A 26352-nucleotide genomic window follows, 5' to 3' on the forward strand; every position below is an offset into this window, starting at 1 on the left:
TAACAACAAAAATAACAACAACAATCTACAAACAATCTGGAACCTAGATCAAATATTCAAAAATTAAAATAAAATCACAAAAGGTATGGAAAGAGAGGTAGAACAAAATGTTTCTTTAAAAATACCAATGTTGACCACTACTAAATAAAGGGTCAACAGATCACTTGGAGCAGAGAATTCCACATACTGGTGTCACACAAGGGCAAATAACAGGGTTCCTGAGGATCACTGCAGGGGACAGCCTCATGTGGCAATCTTGAATAATATAGCCGAATAAGCAGCACTTTGGATGATGCTCAGAAGCACGTCTAATCAATTAAATTGAAGAAAACTGAAGTTATGCATTAATTTAAACAAACCATACTTTAATTTGCATTTGTAACCCTGATGCATTCTTTAAATACTAAAGTCTGCACAGGCAACCTCCTATAAAAAGCATTAGAGAAAATCTAGAGATTAACAAGGGTGAATTCTTGATTTACTACACTTTGAAATTCCAAAGTTGCCTCCATACAATATAGTCTAGGATTTGTAGAGGAACAAAGATCGGCCTGTGTGGCTACTATCTATGTATCACATCTTTATTCCAGCATTCCATGTGATGTGACTTTTTTTGTTTGTAGAAATATAAGGTTTCCCTTTCAAATCTAAGCATAGCAAACTCCCAAGCCAAAAAGGAACACAGCATCAAGGATGTGTTCAGCAGTGGGGGTCCAGTCCAACTACCCTCTTTCTCTCTATGCCTTGATGAAACTTTTTCCAAAGTTTGCAATATATATATTTATATATGTTTCGCACAGGCTAAGAATCTATATTAACACATTAATGATCATTTTAAAGCATTTTCCTATAGTTACTAATAAATGTTTTACATTTCAAACTACAATGTTATTTTCTCATAAAATTGAAAAACGAATATTAAAATAGATTAAGTCTTAGCTTTCTGGCATTTTTATACTTCTTGTAGCCTTCTTAACCCCTGACCTCAGTCCTCTTGTTCTATATCCACTGCTCTTGGCTGTCACTTTTCTTTGTTGCTACACATTTTGAAATATTGAACATGTAAGTACAAAGAGAATGTCAAAATCCTAAAATAAGTCCACTGCTTCTGGGCCCACAGATGACGACACACAGTTCTTCCAAAGCTACCATTTAGAGAGCAAAGACGATGCTAATATTAATAGCCTATACAGAATTGTCTTTAGAATTTAAGTTTTCTGCCCAATATGGATTCTCTGGTGAGAAATAAGGTGCGATTTCTGATTGAAATTCTTCCCACAGTTGGGACACTTATACGGTTTCTCTCCAGTATGAAGCCGCTGATGAATAACAAGCCCAGAATTGAAGCTAAAACTTTTGCCACAATCCTGGCATGTGTATGGTTTCTGCCCTGTATGAATGCCTTGATGAGAAATAAGGTGCGATCTCTGATTGAAGCTCTTTCCACAGTCAGAACATTTATATGGTTTCTCCCCAGTGTGGATCCGCTGATGTATTACGAGACCAGAGTTGTAACTGAAGCTTTTCCCGCAGTCGGGGCATTTGAAAGATTTCTCTCCCATATGGGTCCTCTGATGCGAAAGGAGATGAGATTTTTGGCTGAAGCTTTTCTCACAGTTGGAGCACTTATACGGTTTCTCCCCAGTGTGAATTCGTTGGTGTATGATGAGCCCAGAGTTGTAACTGAAGCTCTTCCCACAGTCAAAGCATTTAAATGGCTTCTCACCTGTGTGGGTCCCATGGTGAGAGGTGAGATGGGATCGCTGGTTGAAGCTCTTGTCACAATCAGGGCACTTATACGGCTTCTCTCCTGTGTGGATTCTCTGATGGACCATAAGCCCTGAGTGGTTGCGGAAAGTTTTTTCACAAATGATGCAGAGATACGGCTTCTCTCCTAAATGGAGAATTTGAGGTCTATTGATGCCTACATTCTGACAGAAGCTATTTTCCTGTTTTTTAGGGGTAATTTTACTTTCTCCGATGTGGATGAGTTGCTGGATCACTATTTGGTCAAGACGTTTTAAATTCCCCTCCTTGCACTGACCAGCTTTGCTTTGTGTTTTATCAGAAGCAGCTTTTTCTCTTCTCTCTGGCAGCACATTGTAGTGACTTACAGTCCCCCTTTCCTGTTTATATCTTTGAGAGCTACTCTCTTTAGATCCTCCTCTAAACATCACCTGCATTTCTACATGCTCTGGTTCTTCTTTTATGGATGTCTGCTTCTCAGTCTTGGTTGCCATCCCATCACCTGTTGAAGTAAATCAGATTTTAAACAAAAAAGATGGTTTCCAGTCTTTTCCGTCCGTAATGTTAAACAATGATAACATAGGAATAAAAAAAAAGAATCCATTAAAAGTTTCAAATGACATTACTTATTGAATCTGACCTAAGAATAATCTCCAAAATTATGTTACAGCAAAAACAATGCCAGTTAGTAGAAATTTCAAATGCACAATTATATGCTGAGGAAGATAAAGCTGAGGTATAGAAAGCCAATACCATCTTTCCATTTTACTCCATTGATAAATGCTGAAGGACGATTAGACAAAGAGTTGTATTTATTTTTTAAAACAATAACCAAAATAATAAGCATTCTGTTAGAGAATGTTTGCTTATCTAAGATTCCAGATTCAGAAACTGGAATTTCTGGTTAAGCAGGATCTTCTAAAGAAACTATTGTACACATAATTTCATACTCCAAATATCAGATTTAAAATAATCCATGGAGAATGGAAGTAAATTTTACTGGGGCTGCAATTCTGTGGTGTTGGAAAATGTGGGTAATTTCCAGTTTAGTTTATACCCAGAATATGCTCAATCAATCTCTATATCCACATCAAAGCAAGAACATGTGCCATTCAGTTCAGCTAGAAAAAAATATGTGACATTATTAAACATCAGCAAATATCACATACAATTAATTGGCAAAACCTGGATCAAAATTAGGGAGACACATAAACAAGAATTTACATTACAGGTAGTCCTCAACTTATGACCACAATAAGGATCAGAAAAATTGTTATTAAGCAGTGCAGTCATTGAGCAAATCTTCATGTGACTGTATCCAATTTTTATGACACTTTTTGCCAGTCATTAACTGAATCTTCAGTCTTTAAGCAAGACATCACGACCACAACTTGCGACCACCTGTTGGCTTCCCCATTCACTTCGCTTGGACGTTGCAAGTGTCATAGTTACCAGTCAGATGCCAAGCGCCTGAACTACAATCACATGACTATGGGTGTGCTGTTACAGTCTTCAGTGCAAGGATCACTTGTAAGCTATTTTTTTCAATACATTTGTTAACTTCATTCACTAAAAGAATGGTCATTAAGCAGACTACCTGTATCTATGGTATATGTCTCTAGGGACACAGTCACTGGAAACTACACTGAGAGTAATTAGCATAAGTCCCGAAGGAACTGGCCTTTGCTTATTGCATCTTTAACTCCTTTAAGTACATAATAGGAACAGATTACAAGTGGAAAGTAAGAGGTGATCTAGTCTCAATTCTGCATCACAAAGGAAACAACTTGATGAAGATGATGTATGCAACATGTGGAAGGAGAGCTGAAATTCTCTCCCCATCTGCACTATTTTTCTTTGAAAATTCATTCTGAGACAGTATGAAAAATGCCTCTGAAAAGCCCATAAGCAAATGCTTCAAAGCAGCAACTGTTTCTTGCCACAGTCAGTGGTGGGTTGCTATCGGTTCATACCGGATAGGGCGAACCGGTAGCGGTGGTGGGAGGCTCCGCCCACCCACCTGGACACTTCTGCACATGTGTGAACCGGTAGCGGCAGGATTTGGAACCCGCCCCTGGCCAAAGTACTCTACAAATTAATATTCAATGGTACACTGTCACTGGACAAAACAAATAGCCTTCTTGGCAAAATCAGGCATCAATAAAAGCTTGTGCCCCCATAGGATCATCAGACATGTAGACCATTCTTATTTCCTGAAAGATCACTTATAAACTGGAGCTTTTCACATTTATTTGTGCTAAACATATAACACAAGAAATAATACAAATCCCCAGCCATTTAGTGAAAGCTCAGCAGCAGTTTGCAAATGAGTGTCTCTACTATACCTTTAGAGATAAACTGATACACATGCACCAACAGTAGTAGCATAGTAGTACTCCAAAAGAAAGATCATAATTAGATTTGTTGCCAAAGAGCTAAAACGTTAATGTGCCACCTTACAAATTGTATGAGCCAAACTCCTAACACTCATTTATTAATGAATTCTTTAGGGTGGAAGAATCCAAAAATTGTCTGAACCTCTTGTTCCTTGAATGGCAATCTGTCCAAGAAATTGACACTGCTGTATACCTCAAATGTTAAAATAAAAGGGAAAATCTTGTGGTGGAATGCTTGGATTACACAAAAGATTAATACTTTAAATCAGTTGATTACTAATGATGGTTTTAAATATTTTGAGAAATTGCCTTTTGACATTGATGTGTCTGCCTGCGTACAATATGATATATTCAGTTGAAACTTATGTTAATCAGTTTGGCTCAAATGCTTTAACAATCTCTAGGCTACCTATAATTTTAGCTTCATTATAAGATGCAGTGTTTGAACCCAAAAAGTGAAATGAAAGTCAGAAGTAATGAAATATTTGAAGCTGGAATGAAAAAATGCAAAATATACATCTTATGATTCATAAATAAAACATATTCATCAGAAAACATTATTTGGGATTTACTGTACCATTTAATTATTTTAAAAAAGGATAGACATTATGTTCCTTGATGTGTGAAGGCCCTTTAACCCATATGATTTGGTCTTGTTCTATCACAGCCTTGTTTGTGTTTACTAAAGTTTGTTTATGTAATATTGGAAAAAAATATTAAGGATCTCAAAGGGATATTGAATAATATCCTTAAAATGGGGTTTATTGTTTCATTAAGAATTTTGAGTTTGAGGTAAGGCGAAGAGGATAATTGTAAGTAATTGGACAGAAACATGCTTTCCTGATTTTATGGAAAGGATTCAGGACATGAATTACCTGTTTTTGAAAAGCCTTTGTTTTCTAAAAGTAAGATGAGCATATGTTGCGATATGGTCTATATTTAGTGATATGCTTAACAACTGGATTAATTTTCTATGTTTATTTATATTATATGGATTTTTCTGTTAGTTTTTTTCTGCTTTTGTCACATTTAGTTTATTTTAATCACTATAACAGATTTATCTTTTTTTTTTCACTACATAAACATTAAAGCATTGGGGGTGTTATGCAGACTTTTTAAATATTTCACCATTTCAAGTCAATTTTAAAAAGGCTGATCATGGAATATCCACCAGCTCATTGTCAATAATGTTGAGATAATCCTGTTTGTTTTCCAGTCTGAGCTCTCACCTCTGTTGCGGACCTGATGATAGAGAAGAAATTATTGTTTCATATTGTTTTGTCTCAAATTGTTTAAATATTGTATATTTCCCAGTGTCATAAATAAAGTTCAGCCCCATCAATTAATTAAACAAATAAATAAAATGATCCATGTGGGACTAAGAGGCTGCTATTCGAGCAATTCCATTTATCATTCCAAATAGCTGAAATCTTAGTCAAAATGATTTTGGATTATTTGTTCAGGGTTTCTTTTCTCTTTGAGAAAATTCACACAGTCTAGAGCTTCTTTTCTTTGGGAAAGGAAGTAAGAGGAAATGTGATATATCTAAAACTATGCACTGGTAGAAAAGTTTTAGACTATTTCATACAATATCAGAATTCATTATTATTCCATGAAGCTAATTGGTGGAAGAAATATTTCACATACTTGAAATATTACTCTCTAGAATGGTACCCTCATGTCCATCAACTGCAGTTGCTGATACTAACAAAGGAGAATATTTGTAGCTCAGGGTTGACATGAGGGGTCCTTGGTGCACTGATGATGTTACCTAGTTTGGGTAATAAAACACCTGCAAGAAAACAAGCAAGCTTGGAGAGCACCAAGGACCCTCACGCAGTTGCTGAAAACATATTATGCAAATTCAAAAAGGAGATAAGCACACCAGCAAAAGAAAAGCAAAAGCCCTTGAACTTAATTGCTTCAGTCTTGCAAATTGCTTGTTTACACTGACCTAGAGAAAGTAAAATCTGTCAAATAGAGCTCAACTCCTGATTGAGTTTTCTTAGCAGCAACATGGAGGTAATTTGACTGTGCCTTTCCTGGGATGCTTTTCAATTTCCCAGAATATTTTCTGGGGTGTTTCTCACACCCAACCCTGCTTAGCTTCCAAATCCAGACAAGGTCAGCCAAGGTCTGCATGATGATGTGTCAAATGAACCACCGACTGACTGTCTATCCATTAATAACATCATCCATAGGGAAGCAGTAACAGTCAGCACCTGCTATTTCATTCTTCTTGTTGTAGGCTTCTCTCAACGCCTACAATCAATTGGCTGGCCATTGTCTGGGCTGGAATGCCAGATGAAGCAGATTTTGCCCACAGGGCTCTTTCAAAACAAAATACTCTATTCCCAAGCAACCCCCAACCTGACCAACCAAAAGAATGGCTCATCCTTCAGTTCGTGCCATTAAACAGGAACTCCGTGCTTCAGTTTAATTCACTAATATCAATAAAAAAATAATAATTTTTACAGAGTGCAGGTTCCAAGCAGAGAGGCAGGTTGAAAAATAGCGGATACAAATCGATCCTGGTGGGAGAACCTAGTATAAAAGGTTTTCTGCGATAAGTATTTCTTCCCTACGTTCCACCTTACAGTCTTTCTTTTACCTGACCCGCTGCCAGTTTATTCGGAGTTATCTCGGAATAGATGCTAGTCTTCACTCTGGTCGAGTGACGAAGCGTTGATTCGATGTCCGCCGGGCCACTTATCTCGGTCCTATCTATCTCATAGCTTTCACGATGGCGGCAAATCTATTTACTACAGGAAGTTCATCCTCCTGGCTCAGCGGAGCGAAATGGAAAAGCCCTGATACTTCCTAGGAAACAGTAAGCGGAGCCCTCTCCTGGCAAGATGGGAGAGGGGCTTCTTCTACGCTGAAAAACACTTATTTTAGGTGCCGCCCAGGAGAAGCTTTTTAAGTTACCAATGCCTTTTTCTTCAGAGCTAGGAGTAAAAAAAAAAATCATCCTGGGCAAGTACTGTAAAAAGCTAGCGCATCGGGAGAAATTGTTTTGCCAGCTCCACGAATCGTTTTGAATTAGCAGGGAGCTTTATTGCTATTTACTGGCAGGTTACTACTACATTCAAAAACATAATTTCCGCCCTGGCTCCTCTAAAAATTATGCTGAATATTCAGAAATCCATATTATGTTTCATTTGAATGTACTATAAGTACTAAGTACTATCCAGTCTGGTGGAGTGTGTGCGTGTGTGTGTGTAAATGGGCTGTGTCTGTGTAAATCTGGGCAGGTTCATGCCAGTAGGGAGTTTGGTGCAAGGGCCCCGCCTCGGATGTTACATGGATTAACAACAGTGGTGGGTTTCAAATTTTTTTACTACCGGTTCTGTGGGTGTGGAATGGCTTGGTGGGCATGGTAGGGGAAGGATACTGTAAAATCTCCATTCCCATCCCAGTCCAGGGGAAGGATACTGTAAAATCTCCATTCCCACCCCAGTCCAGGGGAAGGATACTGTAAAATCTCCATTCCCACCCCTCTCCAGGGGAAGGATACTGCAAAATCCCCATTCCCTCCCAATCAGCTGGGACTCTGGAGGCAGAGAATACATGGGGGCAGGGCCATCCAGAGGTGGTATTTACCAGTTCTCCGAACTACTCAAAATTTCCGCTACTGGTTTTCCAGAACTGGTCAGAACCTGCTGAAACCCATCTCTGATTAAAAAGGTCCATGTCAGATGTTGTGAGGAACCAGGTCAATCTGACAGTTGGGCTACTAGAAACAAAACCATACATGGAGAAGACAAGAGAACCTGGAACTGATGGATGCTACTACAACGGTAGACCTAATGAGAGAGAAGACCCAAGAGGTCCCAGTGGTGATTGGAGCGCCTGTGGCTATGACTCCTAAATTGAGAGAGTGGATCCAACATATTCCAGGAACAACCTCAGAGTTTCTCTGTTCAGAAGAGTGCAGTGCTAGGAACAGTTAGAACCTTCCAACTTCCATGCCTCTGGTAGAGAATCTAAGATTGAGGAAAACACAGACCACCCATAAGGGTGAAAATGGACTTTTTAATTATATTGTAAAATAATATTGTATTACTATATAGATATATTAATATCAACACAGTATATATAGTATAAAATACATTTTATATATGTAATTATTATCTAGGATGTTAAAATGTGACAGTAGAATTATGAGGAAGTTTCCATATACACTAGAAGGAGCTATTTTTGGATGCCCCTCTGTGGTAAAATAAAAATATCAGCATATCAAAGATTCTTGGTGTCTAATGCCTTGCACTTATTATCCCTATATTATTATATTTTTATCCTGCCATTTTAATATATCTCAAAACAGAAAGCATATATACACCTACCTCCTATTTCCCTGCAACAACAATCCTGTGAGGTGAGTTGGACTGAGAGAGAGTGGCCTTCCCAAAGTCACCAAGCGAGTCTTCTGATTTCTAGGCTAGCACCTTAACCACATAAAGAATATAAAAAAAAGGAGGAAAGGCAATTGTGAAATTACCATCCTGTCAGATAAGTAAAAGGAATTTGCACTTTATGCAGGCCACTCCTGGCTGCCGAATGAAAACATTTTTGTGAATAGGGATGCTAATTTGTGGGTGAGCCAATTCATAGATGGCCAATATTTCATTTTATATCATTTGGCTGAGTAATATGCTACATATCAGCATTTTTGCTGCTTTTGTTGATTTTCAAATACCTGTGGACTTTACAGTATTCCAAGGAAAAAATATGGAGATCATTGGAAGTTTCCATAATAAATCATGCCTTTTCACTCATTTGTGCCTGTATGAAAACACCTGTCTGGGGATTTGTTGAACATCTTCAAACTTTTCAAAAAAGAGGAGGGGAGAGACAGTTAAATGAATCTCCAGTTTAATGTTTATATTGATCATTTGTTTAGGCACTCTCTCATCCTATCTTTTATTTCCCAATAGTGGGTAGGAGACAGATTCCTACCTATATTAAAATGCACAGGTATCTGTAATGTTTGCTAGCCTCAGGCTTCTGAATGGCTTGGATTTTGCATATTACACAATTTGTTGAGAGATGTATAACTGGGATTCTTAGGATTTTTTTCCCCTAAAATTGAGGATTCTATATTTCCTCAGCAATTTATGTTTTCCAGGGCAAGGCAGGTGCAAAGGACTGTGTTTACAATGACTTCTCTATCTTGGAGGCAATGCAGTACATCTTGAATGCTCCTTGGTGTGTTCCCCATCCCAGTACTTCCTTGTGCTTGGAGGCAGAAGCTAGTTCAGCAGCAGTCTGAGTCTGGATAAGTAAAATAACTTAAAATTGATATTCTGTTCTGAGAACTTAGGAAGAGGAGTGATTGAACCCATGTCCAGGCAACAACTAGGTTACAACCTTTCACTATATTTATTTTCTAAGAATGCTCACACAGTTTTTATAACACCCATGGCATTCCGTCAAATTAGAATGTTACTAGCTGTTGGTGCTTTGAGAAATATCAACTTCCCATTAATTTCTTTTTAATTAAATTTAAAATTTTAAAAAATATTATGAGCCGAGGTGGCACAGTGTTTAGAGTGGCAGTACTGCAGGCTACTTCAGCTGACTGCTAGCTGCAGTTCGGCAGTTCAAATCTCACCAGCTCAAGGTTGACTCAGCTTTCCATCCTTCCAAGCAAGGAGGGTAAAATGAGGATCCGGATTTTTGGGGTCAATATGCTGACTCTGTAAACTGCTTAGAGAGGGCTGTAAAGGCACTATGAAGCGGTATATAAGTCTAAATGCTATTGCTATTGCTATTTCCATTCATTTCTTTTAAATTAAAAATAATCTTTTTAAAAAGTCAGGTGTAGCAGGGAAATGTTATGCTTATTAACTTTACTTTGTAAATAATGTTCTTGTAGATAGGTTGCTTACAATCTAAACATTAGATCAAAACAATGTATTTTATCTTGGTTAGAGGAAAAAAGAAGAATATAGCATCCAAAAATAGAGTGCATCTTAAATTGGAACTCATAGGTGATTTCCTAGTGTTCAAATTTATATAGAAATATATAAAAAACGGTTGTTGAAACTGGATATGTCTAGTCTTATGAAGAAAAGGGCTAAGGGTGACATGATAGCAGTGTTCCGATTTCTCAGAGGCTGCCACAAAGAAGAGGGAGTCAAATTATTTTCCAAAGTACCTGAGGGTAGAACAAGAAGCAATGGGTGGAAACCAATCAAGGAGAGAAGCAACTTAGAACTAAGGAGAACTTTCCTGACAGTTAGAACAATTAATCAGTAGAACAACCTGCCTGCAGAAGTTGTGAATGCTCCAACACTGGAAGTTTTTAAGAAGAGATTAGATAACCATTTCTCTGAAGTGGTGTAGGATTTCCTGCCTAAGCAAGGGGTTGGACTAGAAGACCTCCAAGGTCCCTTCCAACTCTGTTATTTTAAGTGTGGGGGTTTTTTTTTCCTAAGACTTTTCTACAGCGTGGATCTTCTGATGCCTATTTAAATGTGATATCCACCTGAAGCTTTTTCCACACTTGGAGCATGAATAGTGTTTCTCTCCTGTATGTATCCTCTGGTGTGTAAGAAGGCTTGTGTTCACATGGAAACCTTCCCCACAGTCCGGGCATTTAAAAGGCTTCTCAGAGGTATGCACTCTTTGATGCCTGATAAGAACTGAGCTGTAACTGAAGTTTCTCCCACATTCAAGGCACTTGTAGGGTTTCTCTTTTGTGTGTATCCTCTGATGGATAAGAAGGTTGGAGGTCCGATTGAAACATTTCCCACAGTCTGAACACCGGAAGGGTTTTTCACCTGCATGTTCAATCTGGTGCCTGATGAGATCAGAACTGTATCGGAAGTTTTTCCCACATTCTAAACACTTGTAATGTTTCTCCCCTGTATGAGTTCTCTGGTGGATAATCACATGGGAAGAGTGATTGAAACTCTTCCCACAGGTCAAACAAGTGTAGGGTCTTTCTCCTGTGTGGATTCTCTGGTGCGCAATGAGGTGTGAACTCTTGCTGAAGTTCTTCTCGCATTCAGTGCACTTGTAGGGCTTTTCGCCTGTGTGGACTCTCTGATGGGCACTGAGAGCAGAGGTTCTGTTGAAGATTTTCCCACAATCAGGACACGGATGCTGTTTCTTAGACACTCGCTTTCTTTGCTGACTTGGCTGTTCCTTGGAGTTTCCTTGTGATATGATGGACTTTATTCTTCTGGATCCAGGGTTTTTGGCATTTTGTTTCCCTGTTCTCTTCTGGTTTTTAGAAGCTTCTTTTTCCTGGGAATTATTCTTTTGGGGTATTCCTCCCACTTTCCTGCATAGTTGTATTTGTCCTGTTTTTTTCTCCTTGGAAGTGTTTTCCATTTTCTGTCCAGTGGCTGGAATGGAAGCAAAAATAAATAGCTTTGACATCATATCACAAATCTGGGAAGAAAGCAAATCATAAACGGTATCTAGGAAGTAGGGGTGAAATCCTACCGGTTCGGACCGGTTTGGGTGAACTGCTAGGGATTATGGGCATCAGTTCACCGAACTGGTAGTAATTACCCCTCCTTGGCCCCACCCATGCCCAGCTGGTCGCCGCTCACCTCTTCTGGCTGCTCAATATTCCACAGAATTCAATGTTAAATGCAGCAGAGAGAATGCTAACTTTTCTCCCTCCATTCAGAACAGAGCTGCTGCAGCCTGTCCCTTTAAGGTAGTCCCCAGGAGGGAGGGGGACGGGAGGGAGGGGAAAGCAGCTGGAATAGAGCCGTTTTTGTGAAAGGCAGGGAAATGGGGAAGGGGATTTTCCTGCCTGTCATCCATTCTTCAATCTTAGCACAGACTGATGGAAGGATGGTAGGCAGGAATATCCCCCCCCCCATTTTCCTGCCATTCGCGACAAGGAATGGCTGGGAGGGGAGGGGCCGGTGAGGAGCCCCTCGATGTGAGTGATGTCGAGTTGGCCACGCCCACCCAGTCACATCACCTCCCCCCAACAAGCCATGCCCACAGAACCAGTAGGGGAATTTTTTTAATTTCACCCCTGCTAGGAAGCATCTTCTTGAACTTGGGGGACTACATGAAACATTCCAGAGGTAATTCTTTCAACCAAACCTGTAAAATAAGTTAACTTTATTGCCTCCTCCACATCTTCCTGCTGAATCCAAAACACAGTACAAAATGAACTCATGAACTAAATTCAGTTCTTGAGGACAACATGTACACTGGAAATTATTTGTCTTTACCATCTTCTGTAAAAATCAAACAAATAAACAACCCTTCTCAAGTCTTGCTTATAGCTTTAAGATTCTCTGGAAGTCTCCCAGCCAGTGATGGGACAGAGAGCCGCAGCAGAGGGCCCAAAGAGCCGCATGCAGCTCTGGAGCCGCGAGTTGCCCACACCAGTTCTACACACCAGTTCTATGCTAAAGAATCACTGAGGGTTTTGTACCAGATGTGTTTCAAAAGGCTTGTACTACAAACATCAGCTAACAACTGTAAAATAAAATTGGCTTCATGTATTGGCAAAATATAGTCTAGGCAATATTTGAGGGTGAATTCAGTGGCATCATTTTTCCCTTATTTAAATGAGTTGAAGTGCTTTCTTTGCAGTGACTGTTGTGCTGTTAGGTCCCTGTGTACAGTCGTGGGATTGTCTTTGGACCACAGGTGCTCTTTTGGCTTGTGTCATATCCCCTGACTAGATAAGGCCATCTTTTCTTAACTTTGTCCTCTACTGATTCGTTAAATTCATAACTAACATAGCCATATTGGCTGGGAGTGCTGGGAATTCTAATTCTATAATACATGGAAACTACTAGATTTGGGCAAACTGGAATACTGTACTCCATCTACCATGATGTGCAGCCAGCTGGGATTTCCATGAAGATTGACACAGTTCCTCAAAAAATCTTACTGTGGTAGGATGCATAGAATTAACATACATAGAATGAGCTACAAGGGACTGAAATGTGGCACTTAGAAAGACAAAGGACAATATCACAGGATGGACTGTATCGCCCCCTACAGTTGGATCAGCAGCAAGCTAATAAAATGCATTTCATTGAACTTGGTTTCTCTCTTTCTCTCTCTCTTAAAAAAACAAAACAAAACAAAACAACAACACCCCTATGCATAATCAAACTTGAACAGTAGTTGGGTGGGAGACTGCCAGGAAACCTCAGGCTGCAGACTGGACTGAGAAATCTAAAACATGCTGGAAAAAGGTGGTTGCAAATCACTTCGGTATTACTGTATTGCCAAGAAAACAAGATAGCCATGTTCATGAAGTCACCAAGAGTTCAGCTTGACTCAAAGGAGACTTCATCATTAACATGAATAGTAGCAATTTTGGTATAGTAGTTAAAAGTACCAAGTCAGTGACCAGGAGACCATAAGTTCTAATCTTGTCTTCAGCAGGAAGCCCTCTGGGTTAGCTGGTACCCAGAAACCTCTTTTAAATGAAAATTAGAGAAATTATACACTCGGAACCTTCTACTGTACATGCAAAAATGTTCATGACTATGATTCCAATTTACCAATGAAAATAAAATAAAATATATGGATGGAATGACATCTCATGGACTGCAGTTCACAAAAACATTTGTAATAAATTAACATACTACCATGTTTCCCCAAAAATAAGACCCTGTCTTATATTTTTCTGAACCCTTATTGCCATGCGCTCAAAAGCTCGATTGGGCTTATTATCAGGGGATGTCTTATTTTGGGGGAAACAGGGTACAAGGCTTGCTATTACTGTATTTTGACAGGAGAGTAACAATCCTTACATGCTTCAGCTTTCATGCAAAAAATTGCAATAGATTAAAAGTGTGCTTCTATCAATAAAATAAGACTTGATTTTTAAGTCCTCACAATATAGATTTGTTGAATTATAACTGTTGCCCTCCCACTCCCTGACTAACCTTCCAGTACCTTAGATATTTTGAACAAATGTTCCCCCACGTTCCCCCCATCTAAAAATTTAGCAAATAAAAAGTATCAAATCTGATTGTTCTACTTGACTCTGAAAATAGAATAGAATAGAATAGAATAGAATAGAATAGAATAGAATAGAATAGAATAGAATCTATTCCTCCACGTGTAACTCGGTCAAAACAGTTCCCTATCTTCGTTTCTTTTCCCTTTACACACACCGATCCTCGTCAATTCTTCAGTTTCATTATCCTCCAAAAGCATTTCCTTCTTCGCCAAGAATCTGTGGGACCGTTCCCTTCAACTCTTTTTCTTTTCCCCTCCAAAGGCTGTCTCTAAGTCAGGGAGAAACTTCCAGCATTTAACCAAGCCCGGCTTGCGAAGGACCTCAGTCCCCACTTCGGTCGGTCAAAGAAAAAGCTCAATCAAGTACTCCCAGCATCCGCCGAAGAGAAACAGACCTCCAAGGCGACGCTGTCGCGGCTCGCTCTCTGCCCAAGTCAGGATGTTCCTCAGCAGAGAGGAAGAGGGAGCGACTTCCTCTTGGCTTTCCTAGCTGAAATCGAGAGGCCTCTGGCGGCCAACACCATTTTCAACATCGGAATATTTTCTTTATTTTTGTTCTCTTTGGCCACGGGAAGAGCAGGATTATGGAAAACAAGCAAACAACCGAAAGCATCTTTGCCACGTTAAAGGCAGAGAGAGACTGTCGAAAGTCCCGCAGAAGCTGAGATCCCGCAGATCGAGAACCCTCTCGTGGTAGCTCGGCGAGAAAGAGCTCGGGGCAAGGGCCCGATGGAGAGCCGGAAAGGCGAGGACGAGCAAGAAGTGGAACCGTGCATTCATGCCGGTTTGCAGTACTTTGGCAGAATAGAATATTTTATTATTAAAATAAAAACAACCCCCAAAACACACCAAGATATTTTTTTTAATTCGTGTTTTTTTTAAAAAAAAAATAATCAAAAAGACTCTTCGAGGCATTAATCTTTTTTTCCTCTGGACATCCTTTCAGGTTTTATAAAGGTCTATAGTTTATTTGTAATTCTTTTGACTGCAAAGCCTTTATCTGATGTTCCACTATTGCATCAAAATAAGAGCTGCCTTAATTTTATTGTGATTTTTGTATAGGCCTCAGATTCAATTGATAATTCTTTTTATTTGTTTTTTTCCCCATTTTTTTATTTATTAAATTTTTATGCCACCCATCTCCCCTTTAAGATGATTCTGGACTTTTAATTTTGGACTTTTATATTACACTTGAGTTTTAAGCGCAATATAAATATCGATTATCATCATACAAATACTAAAATGAATTTGATAATAATTACACTAATTATGTTAATATTAATAAATTATATTATTTCCCCCACCTCCGCAAAAAGAATGAGTTTAAATGACAACAAAAAAAATTAAAAGTATTGGTGAGGAAACAGGATTACAAAGATAAGACACCAAATTTGGAGGGTGGGATAGTTATATGGAACCTCTATGGTCACCCTATATATTTCTGATAAGGAACTGTAATGTCCAGGAAACACACGGGATATGGAAAAAAGGGTCTCTTAAATCCAACGATATCCAAGTTAGGACCACGCAGGGCTGCAGCCCCCTTGCTTCACAACAGCAGCCAACCTGTCCCTAATCGAGCTTCACGAGGAGAAAAGAAAGAGTCATCAACGGGGCTGCATTTCCCCTCTTCCCTATATTTTCCCTTGCTCGGCCCTCTCTATCCTCATCAAGTTTTCACAGGAACAGCCAATATTGTATAGCTATTCTGCCATTTAACTCCGAAAACTGATTTTAGCCAGAATGAAGTTTTCACTCAGGTCCGGTGCTTTCGCCTTCCCTCTACTTTAGCAACAGAAGCAGCAACGGAAGAGGGGGGGGGTTGGCTTTGGCCCAGGCGCGAATTCCAGAGCACCAGGACTGAGGCCGAGCCTGAAGATTCGCGTACTGTATTATTCTCAGCTGTCACCTTGGATTTTTCTCCACCTCAGAGGAAAAACGATCGTCAGCCGCCCTGATTTTCACCCGGAACTATTGATTAGCTGCGTCTGCGATTAGGCGGCTTCCTGCACTCCTTGAGACCTTTATTGTGCAATCACGAGATGTCATTGCACTAAGAAAGTGAGACGAGCGAAATAACCAGCACCTCCGGCTAGTTTCGTTATACCTCAACTAAGTCCTGACAACATCGGACTTAGAAATAAACCAGATAGTTTTAGCTCTAGATGTGAGGTAGTCCCAGAACATAGGAGCAAGTTTGGCTGTTGCTGCTGGTGTCCCTTTTCCCCCTCACCCTCAAACTGTAGTCACTTTTCTCCTTAACTCATTCTCCTTATGAGACCATCTCATGCAGCTATTTCATCAAGTTTTGGGGACAGATTAATATAATTGATATATATTGGAACGTTTCACATCTTGTTTGTATGTAGGATCTTGGTTTTAATCTTTATTAGGTATTTATGGCAATCCAGATTGAGGATCGAGCAAATTGTCTGCCACTCAGTGTCTGTGGATTGGAACAACCTATAAACCCTTTAAATGAAAAAACAAAAACATTAAAAAAAGAGAGAGAATGGAAGAGAAAAAGAATAAATTCTGAGATTGAGCCAGGTATTTTAGGTATAAAATTCCATTCAAAAACAATCTCAAACCAATGAAGATTAATGACTGACACATCCATTTCCCCTTAATCTTTCCCCTCCCACGCCTCGTATTTTCAAATTTGACTTGCTATGGACGAAATACAGTCATTACAGTACTTCATGTTAGAAAGCAAATATAGACAGAGTACTAGTTCAGGGGTTTTCAAACATTTTCAGGCTATAGAATCTATTTGTTGGTTTTTTTAAATCCCACAATCCTTGATTAAGAAGGAAAGCTCCAATGATAGAAAATTCGCTGTATCTGAATGAACTTTTTTTAAATATAGTCTTTGCTGTAACTGCATCAAAATCTCACAGAACACTAGGGTTCTGGTTTTCAAATCCACAATTTAAGGCCAGTAGGTTGCTGAGAATATAGACCCTTTAAATGTAAAACCCAGAGTGCACGATTGATTTTACTACCTTTAGTATCCCCACTACATCCCCACTACTGTAAAATGAGGCTTCACTTGGATGTTACTTTGCTACAGGGGATGAATGGTCAAGAAAAATCAAGATGGCAGCTGCGATAGTCTTCTACACAGTAGAAGCCCCCACTCCTTTATATGTATGATAGCAATAACACTTAGACGTATATACCGCTTCACAGTGCTTTCCAGCCCTCTCCAAGCAGTTTACAGAATTAGCATATTGCCCCCAACAATTTGGGTCCTCATTTTACCAACTTTGGAAGGATGGAAGGCTGAATCAACCTTGAACCAGTGATCATACAACACCCATTAAAAGTGTTTGGGACTTCCATTGTGTAATTGGAACTGCCCTCTTGACATAGTACCACCCATTATATTTTTAAGAAGATGGTGTCTCACTCCACTTTCAGATCAAAATTATGTAATCAGGACAATAGCATTATAGCTATTGTGCCGATAATAGCATCAGACTGCATTTCCAAAAATGCTGGGGAATTTCAATTTTGACACCTATTTACCAAAAGATAATTATCCCTTCCCCCCTCCCTTTTGTAATGCTTTTGTATGCTTAGTTCATACGGGATAACATACACGTTCTAAATAAAAAATTCCATCAAGACAGCAGCTTTGGAGTTATCCAAACTATGGCAAACACTGTATGGAACAAGCCCCAGCTAGCGCACCAAGGGCAAAATTGATGGCAATACAAGTAGTCCTCGAAACATCACTGTATTGGAATCTACCCATTACAGATGCATATTGTGAGAGTCATGAAACTGATTGGTCATGTGATTTTATCGTTTTTTGTGGTGGTCATTAGGTGAATGCTGCGAAGTTTTAAACAAACATAGATTGTTAAGTGAACCAATGGTTTGCTGTGGACATGGTTTTGCTGAAAAATTGGAAGTTTGCCAAAAAGCAAAACTGTTGTAAAACAGTCACGTTACTGTGGGACACTGTAAATAGCCATAAATATGATTAGCACCAGAAGTTTGGTCATATGACTGTGGTGGGGGCCGGAGTCCGGACTATCATAACTTCAAAACAGGTCATAAATCCCCTTTTCTGGGTTGGTCATAACTTCAGACACTAAGCAACCGGTCATAAATTGAGGACTGCCTCTATGTGGCTGACATGATTGACGTGCTTTTGGCAGAACTCGACAGCTGAGTAAGAGCTGATAAATGCTCAACTGTATGAATGTATTTAATTATTTTCTTATTCCAGAGAATATCAGGGCATAGCAAGCGAAACCACCATATTGACAAGCTGGAAATCAAATCCACAGAGAGACAAATTAAAGGCTGAAAGTGAATGCAATCTGAAGTATTTGGATTCTACTACATACCTTTCTGCAATTTTCCTACAAAGTGAATTGTATTCCACAGAAGCATATGCTAGTTTCATATGCTTCTGTTGCTTCTGTTGTTGATAAAGATCTGTTGCTCTTTTAGAGTAACTGTATGCCCTGCAATCGTCTCTTTATGACCAAACACAATTGCCACTTTAGAATCTGACAAATTTTATACTAATTTATGTACTTGGAACATTTTCAGTCACCATTCTTGAAAACTGTGATACTTTCATCAGTTATAAATAAATCTGTTTAAAACATGTTCCATCTCTGTGAATGCTTTTCCAAAGACTTTGTAAAGGACCTATACTTATATATGTTCACATATATATTCACACATGCTAAATTGGCAAACCCTGTTACCCTTTGATTTAGAAATGGTCTGTGAACCCATTTAAAATTTAAAAAATTAAATTTTTTAAATTGAAAATTTCCTGGCCTAATCACTTTCAAATAAACTGTATTATGACTCCCATCTGCCTTTCCATCCTTGGATGGTAGGAGTTGTATCCTAAAACTTCTGAAAGCACCAAGCTGGAAAATCTTAGAGTAGGATCCAACCAGAGGTGGGTTTCATCAGGTTCTGATCAGTTCTGGAGAACCGGTAGTGGAAATTTTGAGTAGTTCATCGAACCCGGTAGTAAAAATTCTGACTGGCCCCACCCCCATCTATTCTCTGCCTCCCAATTCCCAGCTGATCAGGAGGAAATGGGGATTTTGCAGTATCCTTTCCCTGGAGTGGGGTGGGAATGGAGATTTTACAGTATTCTTCCCCTGCCATGCCCACCAAGCCACACCCACCAAACCACGCCCACAGAATTGGTAGTAAAAAAATTTGAAACCCACCACTGGATCCAACACAGCATGGCAAGGACATCTTGTTGGGCAATGGTAGAGAATTAGGAAAGGAGGAGACAAAGGAAAAGGGGGCATGGAGAAAGGGACAGATGTTGCTGGACAAACTATCAAGTAAAGGCACTAATTTATTTCTGAGTTGGAGTTGAAGACCTTTTTTTACAAAAATTGTTTATTAGTGTCAGAATCTATGTACAGTATATTTTTCCTACTCCCTATCCTACTCATCCTGTGTTGTCATGGCATAATAGCTTTGGATTTCTAACACTCCACCGACTCAGTCAAGAACACAGCAGCTGGATCGTAGATGGGCTTTAAAGCAATACGAAAGGATGCCATTTTTAGCCAAGAAACACTTTTCTATATAGGACATATAAAAAAGAAAATTATAATTTTCCATTTCCCAAACTCTTATTACCACAACCAACCATTTCTTAGCTTTAAGTTCTGGAGTTTAATGGGAAAACATTTCAGGACCCCAGTTGTGATTCTGACCACCTCCAAGAGCAGAAAAGTGTGTTGACTTTCAGAGGAGGAAATCTAATGACAGGTAACACTTTCCACCCTCTCAAAAACCTTTGGGGTCCCCATAGCTCTTACATGTCTGGAAAAGACTTTCCATTCACAAAAGAGATGCACACTGGCTGCAGAGTTAACATCCATCCCTTGTCTCCCATTGGTCCAGGAAAAGGCTATCATCAAAGATAAAGTCAAGGAAATTTAAGAACCACAATTTCATTTCTCTCCTCCGCCCCCCTCCCTGAAAGTTAGAGCCCAGTAGGTGTTGAATGAGCAATTCTGTTGCCTTCAATCCTTCTCACTCTCATCTTTATGGATTACTTTGGCCTGCAGGTTACTGGATTGTAGGCAAAAAGTATAGTCCTGGGCTAAATCCAGACCATGAGCACCATTTTTGTGATGAGTTGGGGCCAAACCTTCTACTTTCCCCTGTTCTGAATGCTTTGGGGGATCGGAAGATGAAGAGGCAAAATGGAAACCTTAAGGCAGGGCTCCCCAAATTTGGCAGCTTTAAGACTTGTGGACTTCAACTCCCAGAATTCTCCAGCCAGCATAGCATAGCTGGCTGGAGAATTCTGGGAGTTGAAGTCCACAAGTCTTAAAGCTGCCAAGTTTGAAGACCTCTGCTTTAAGGCCTACACTGGCTTAAGTTGCCAATTTCACCCCATAAAACTGGTCAACTCTCCCAGCCTTCCTTTTTTGTAGTATGGTCATTCAAAGCCTGGTCCAGTGTTTGACCCACCTTCACCTACCGGGTTTTCTGACGACTGTGAAGTCTCTGGTGAGCAATAAGAGGTGATTTTTGACTAAAGCTCCTCCCACACTCAGAGCAAACGTATGGCTTCTCTCCCGTGTGGGTCCTAATATGTTGGGTCAGGATGGAGCTCACCCGAAAACTCCGTTCACATTTGGGACATTTGTAAGGTTTCTCTCCTGTGTGGATTCTCTGGTGTTTACTGAGAGTGGAGAGAATGGTGAAGCCCTTCCCACAATCGGGGCACTGAAAAGGCCTTTCCCCTGTGTGAATCCTCTGGTGCACACTGAGGTGGGAGCTGCGATTAAAACTTTTCCCACATTCCAGGCACAAAAAGGGTTTTTCAGCTGTGTGGACACGCTGGTGCTCAATAAGGCTCGAGCTCACAGTAAAACTTTTCCCACAGTCAGGACATTCATAAGGTTTCTCCCCCGTGTGGCTTCTCTGGTGAGTAACAAAATTGGAGCTTTGACTAAAACTTTTCCCACACTCGCCACACACATAAGGTTTCTCCCCCGTGTGAACACGGTGGTGCTTGATGAGATCTGCTTTGTAACTGAAACTCTTGTCGCAGTCTGGACATTTGTAAGGCTTTTCTTCCATGTGGATTTTCCGATGTCTACTCAGAGTGGAGCTGGCCCCGTACCTTTTACCACATTCGGGGCATTTGTAAGGTTTTTCGCCCGTGTGGATCCTTTGATGGGTGCTGAAGTTCTTACTGTGAGTGAAACATTTCCCACATTCCAGGCACTTATACAGTTTATCTGTGGGGCAGACTTGCTGAGGTTCGGAATGATCTGACTTGCCCAAAAGGTTTTCCCCAAGATTGGGACATCTCAAGCATTTTTCTCCCATTGGGGGATTCCTTATGAATTTCTTCACCAATTGTTATGTAATTCTAAGTACCAAAAATGGGTAACAAGCCATTTTCCTCTACGTTGGATTTTTTTTTTTAATGTGGAATAAAAATTGAGTGTTTGCAGAAGGGTTGCATGAAACAAACAAACAAACAAACAAAAAAAGAATTAGTAAAAGATGGCTTTGTTTTCCAAAGAATAATAAGATGACGTTTTGGCTAGAATGATCAAAGTATTTCTTTGTTTGATTAGCTTTCATTCAAGGTCATTACATCTTCTCTTGCCTCTTTAGACGTTGCCAGAAAGGGGCAAGATGAAAACATGGCTTCCTCTGTGATCTGCTGCCAAGCTAGAGAATTTAGATAAAGGACTTTATTTGCAAAAATTCAGAAAGTCAATTTAGTTTGAAATACATTGCCACATTCCCTTAGTTCCCACATTTAGGCAATCAGGTTTAGTCCTGTCAGCTTCATCCATCAAGGCCAACACCAAGGGATTGAGGGAATTACATCCAAAATATAAAATTTGTATTAGTAAAGGTAACGGTTCCCCTCGCACATATGTGCTAGTCGTTCCCGACTCTAGGGGGTGGTGCTCATCTCCATTTCAAAGCCGAAGAGCCAGCGCTATCCGAAGAAGTCTCCGTGGTCATGTGGCTGGCATGACTAAATGCCAATGGTGCACGGAATGCTGTTACCTTCCCACCAAAGGGGGTCCCTATTTTTCTACTTGCATTTTTTACGTGCTTTCGAACTGCTAGGTTGGCAGAAGCTGGGACAAGTAACGGGAGCTCACCCCATTACGCAGCACTAGGGATTCAAACCGCTGAACTGCCGAACTTTCGATTGACAAGCTCAGCGTCTTAGCCACCGCATCCCACAGTTTGTATTAGGGTATGTTTATCTCTGCTCTACCCAATTGTGAGTAAACCGGTGTAAAGGTATAGATTAATATTTTCTTTGAAACAAACTTAACTTCTAATGACTATAATGACATATTCCAGGAAATTTAATCTCCAGATACCAATCATGGATTTTACTTGTTCAACATCCAGGTCATATCTTAACAGTACTCTATCTTTTAACTTCTCCATTTTTTTTTCTATAAACCTATTACTAGCATAGCCATCTTCATCTCACTCAACTGCCTAGAATTAAGAGTAGATTTAAAGTGATCAAAAGCAAAATCTTATACTAAATGAAAAGCAAACAGCTAGAGGAAGAACCCCTGGCCTGCTACATCTCAACACTGCTCACACCCCAGAGAGCTAAATTTGATTGGTGACAATCCTACAGAAACAAAATCTCCCAGTTGTGCCACAATAAACTTCCTAACATTTGTTTCTAAGTCCATGGATCCTCTAGAGCAGAGATTAGATGCTAGAGTTACTGTGCAAAATTATCTGCTTCAACCCCACCTATAACGCATATGAATCTCCTCAGCACCGCCACTTGCTGACCGTACAAAAATAGAATTGTTTTTCAGTTGGATCTCTAAGGCTTTTGGCCATCTGGAAAAAATATTAAGTGAAGTAGAGAAAAAAAAAAGGTGGGGGGGAATCATGTCAGTTCTAGCACCCTCATTCTTGGGATCTTGCAAAAAAAAAAAAAAAAAAGCTCCTGAATATAAAATATGCTCATCATCTTCTTTAGCAGGTGTTTCTTTCTGTAGAACTACCATTTTTTTCGGCGTATAAGACACACCGGACTATAAGACACACCTACCCTTTTTGGTGAGGAAAACAAGAAAAAGAAATCTGCCTCTGCTTCTGCCTCCCAGCAATTTTGCCTCCTTGCAGCAAACAGCCTGCTTTACTTTCATTTTCGTTTTCAGCATAGCTTGATTAGCACAAGAAAAAAAAAAAAAATCTGCTCCAGCAATTTGCCTCCTTGCAGCAAGCAGCAGAGGCCCCAGCAAAACAGCTGAGAGAAAAACAGCTGAGAGTCGGGAGGCCAATCCAAACAACTTGTGCTAATTAGGCCGTGCTGAAGCTGAAAGGAGCTGTTTCTTCTTGCTGCTTGCTGCAAGGAGGTAAACTGCTGGGAGGCAGAGGCCAAAGGGTGGGGCCCAGTGGGTGGGCGGGGCTACGTTCGGTGTATAAAATGCACCAAAATTTTCACTCCCTTTTAGTGGGGGGGAAAGGTGCATCTTATACTCCGAAAAATACGGTATCTAGAATGACAATTTTCTAAGGAAACTGGAAGAAGTGCTCTTAATGCATATGGGGGCATATCATGGCTGTAATAAAGAATACTGTATTAACTAATGCATAATTGTACAAGTAGTCCTAATTAGTGACCTACCTTACATGCTGGTTGTGAAAAGTACGTGGGACTGGTAAACGCCTAGAATGGAATTCTGCCCTGGAATTCTGAAAACAGAATAAATAGCAGGAGAATCACAATTTCTGAAAATTCTTCAGAGCAAGATTTCTCTCTTAGTATAAAGCAAGTACAGCAAAGAAATGTGGGGATAATTTTAGGGTTTTTTTTTTAATCATAGGAAGGCATTCCAATGAAGAATTTAAAGGAAGTAAGAATCATTCTAATATCCACATTCTAACAAATTAATCAACCATATATGTAAACCCCCTCCCCCCTATCTTTTGTGGGAATTGTCATCTTTTTATGCTTGTGTAAATATAGCCTGTAGGTGTAAATATGCATACGTTAACTTTTTGTCTGTATGTGTTATTCCATTAAGGTGGGTCAATCGTCTCTAACCCTAATGCTGGGAGGTGAGGGGAGTCCCACTACTAAGGGGGAGACACAGTGGTGAAATCCAAATATTTTTACTACCGGTTCTGTGGGCGTGGCTTGGTGGGGGTGGTGTAGCTTGGTGGGCATTGCTTGGTGGGCGTGGCAGGGGAAGGATACTGCAAAATCTCCATTCCTACCCCACTCCTCCTGGGGGGAAGGATATTGCAAAATCTCCATTCCCACCCCACTCTGGAGCCAGCCAGAGGTGGTATTTGCCGGTTCTCCGAACTACTCAAAATTCCCACTACCGGTTCTCCAGAACCTGTCAGAACCTGCTGGATTTCACCTCTGAGGAGACCCTATTTGTACCAAAGATGCTTTTTCAAAAGCTAACTGGACTTTCTTGTTTTTACCTTGAAGATGTTTCATTTCTTATCCAAGAACTGAAGAAGCTTCTTGGATGAAAAGCAAAACATCTTCAAGGAAAAAGAAACAAAAAAGTCTGGTTGCCTTTTGAAAAAAGCACCTTTGTGACAACCATCACCTGGATGACTGAGAATTTCCATAAACATTTATCCTATTTGTACGTATACCGGTAAGTTGTCCTCTGTTGACTATAACTGAGATCAGCATTTCTCTTGCAAGCAAGGCAGTTGCTGGCTGGGAGGGTCGCAAATGGTGATCACATGACCTGAGGACACTACAGCTATCATAAATACGTGCCAGTTGCCAAGCACCCAGATTTTGATTATATGATAAGTGCGAAGGCTGATTGTAAGTCACTTTTTAAAAGTGCCATTGTAACTTCAAATGATCCCTAAATGAATGGTTGTAGGTCGAGGACTCTCTGTATTTGCAGAGTAGCTCTACCAACTTCAAAAAAGAGCTGTCTTTTGAGCAGAGTTGTGCATATTTACTCCTATTCCTAGGTAAGATAATGCTTCCCAATTGGTCTTAACCCCATTCTGTCACACCATAATAATGTGACATCAGTTGCATGCATGGGACTTAGTGGCCATGTCGACACAACCTACTAACTTTGCTATTGAATTAACCCGTTTTCTGCATTTACAAAATACAAATTGAATTAAACATGTGGATTGGGTTGGTCCAATAAATCTCCTCCAGTCCAACTTGACCCCTGGTGATCTCTTCCACCCAACTGTCTTTTGACAATGCTGTGACAGTGAACTTCACTGTCTTCATTTTTCAACTTTCACATCTAGCCAACTACTCCTGAGAATTCCCTAATGCAGTGATGGCTAACCTTTTTGCCATCACGTGCCAAAAGCAGGGGGAGCGGGGGGGGGTCGCATACGTGTGTGCCTACACCCATAATTCAATGCACCCCACTTATGCGCGTGCGACCCCCCCCAGGCTCCCCCCGCTTTTGGCACGCTATGGCACGGTGTGCCTGGTAGGCCCATTTTTTGCCCTCCCCAGGCTCCAGAGGCTTTCTTGGGGGTTCCCCATCCACCCCAGAAGCCCTCCGGAGGCCGGAAATGACTTGTTTGCCAACTTCTGGTAGACCCAGAAGGCCCGAAAATCAGCTAGCAGAGCTGAGCTCGCGTGCCTACTGATACGTCTCCACGTGCCGCCTGTGGCATGCGTGCTATAGGTTTGCCATCATGGTCCTAATGGTTCCCCTCCCATTCAGACATCAGCCACAGTCAAGCTGGGTGCCACTAACACCTAGTGGTGAACTAACAGTAAAGTTTTTTTAAAAAGAAATGGTGCAAATGCATTTGCTAGATCTTTTACTTCACTTTCTTTTACACAGGCTGAATCATATCGTCCTTAAAACAATAACAGTATATTTAATTGTTAAGCAAGGAGCAACTGACCGAAGGGCCATATCTTCAGATCGCTTAAGTTTTTTTGGGTTTTTTTTTTTTTTGGCAACGTCTAAGGCAGCTTTAACAATATAAATCCAGTACATTTTGACGGCATCGCCTTGGAGGAAACTGTTCCTCGGGTGCAGGATGGTGGAAAAGTTATTTCAAAGCCGCTCTGGTTCTTCCAACCTCCCCATTTGCACGCCAAAGGGCTCGATTGCACTGACCCACACATTCCTTTGCGCGTCCTTGTTCCTAGAAAGCCTTGTGCTTGGGAACGGGGCTGCCCTCGAGCAATCTCCATTCGCCTGGATCTCTCCAGCTGCCGAGTGTAAGAAAAGCGTGACGTCAGAAGCAGGGT

The 26352-nt window shown here is 40.3% G+C and overlaps 1 protein-coding gene across 1 annotated transcript; it reads right to left on the bottom strand.

Moving 5' to 3' along the window:
• Positions 1–984: 984 nt before the first annotated feature.
• On the bottom strand, positions 985–26328 carry LOC139310174 (zinc finger protein 850-like). Its single transcript, XM_070934336.1, has 5 exons — positions 26219–26328; positions 23761–23828; positions 20599–21806; positions 10612–11331; positions 985–1914 (listed from the first exon to the last, which is right to left on the bottom strand). Exons 3-5 carry the CDS (start codon positions 21453–21455, stop codon positions 1209–1211), a joined length of 2283 nt encoding a protein of 760 aa, XP_070790437.1. The 5' UTR covers positions 21456–21806; positions 23761–23828; positions 26219–26328; the 3' UTR covers positions 985–1208.
• Positions 26329–26352: the final 24 nt, after the last annotated feature.

The sequence above is a fragment of the Pituophis catenifer genome, unplaced genomic scaffold (assembly GCF_029215685.1).
Source record: "Pituophis catenifer annectens isolate HBS135680 unplaced genomic scaffold, rPitCat1.0.hap2 SCAF_2, whole genome shotgun sequence".
Lineage (NCBI taxonomy): Eukaryota > Metazoa > Chordata > Lepidosauria > Squamata > Colubridae > Pituophis > Pituophis catenifer.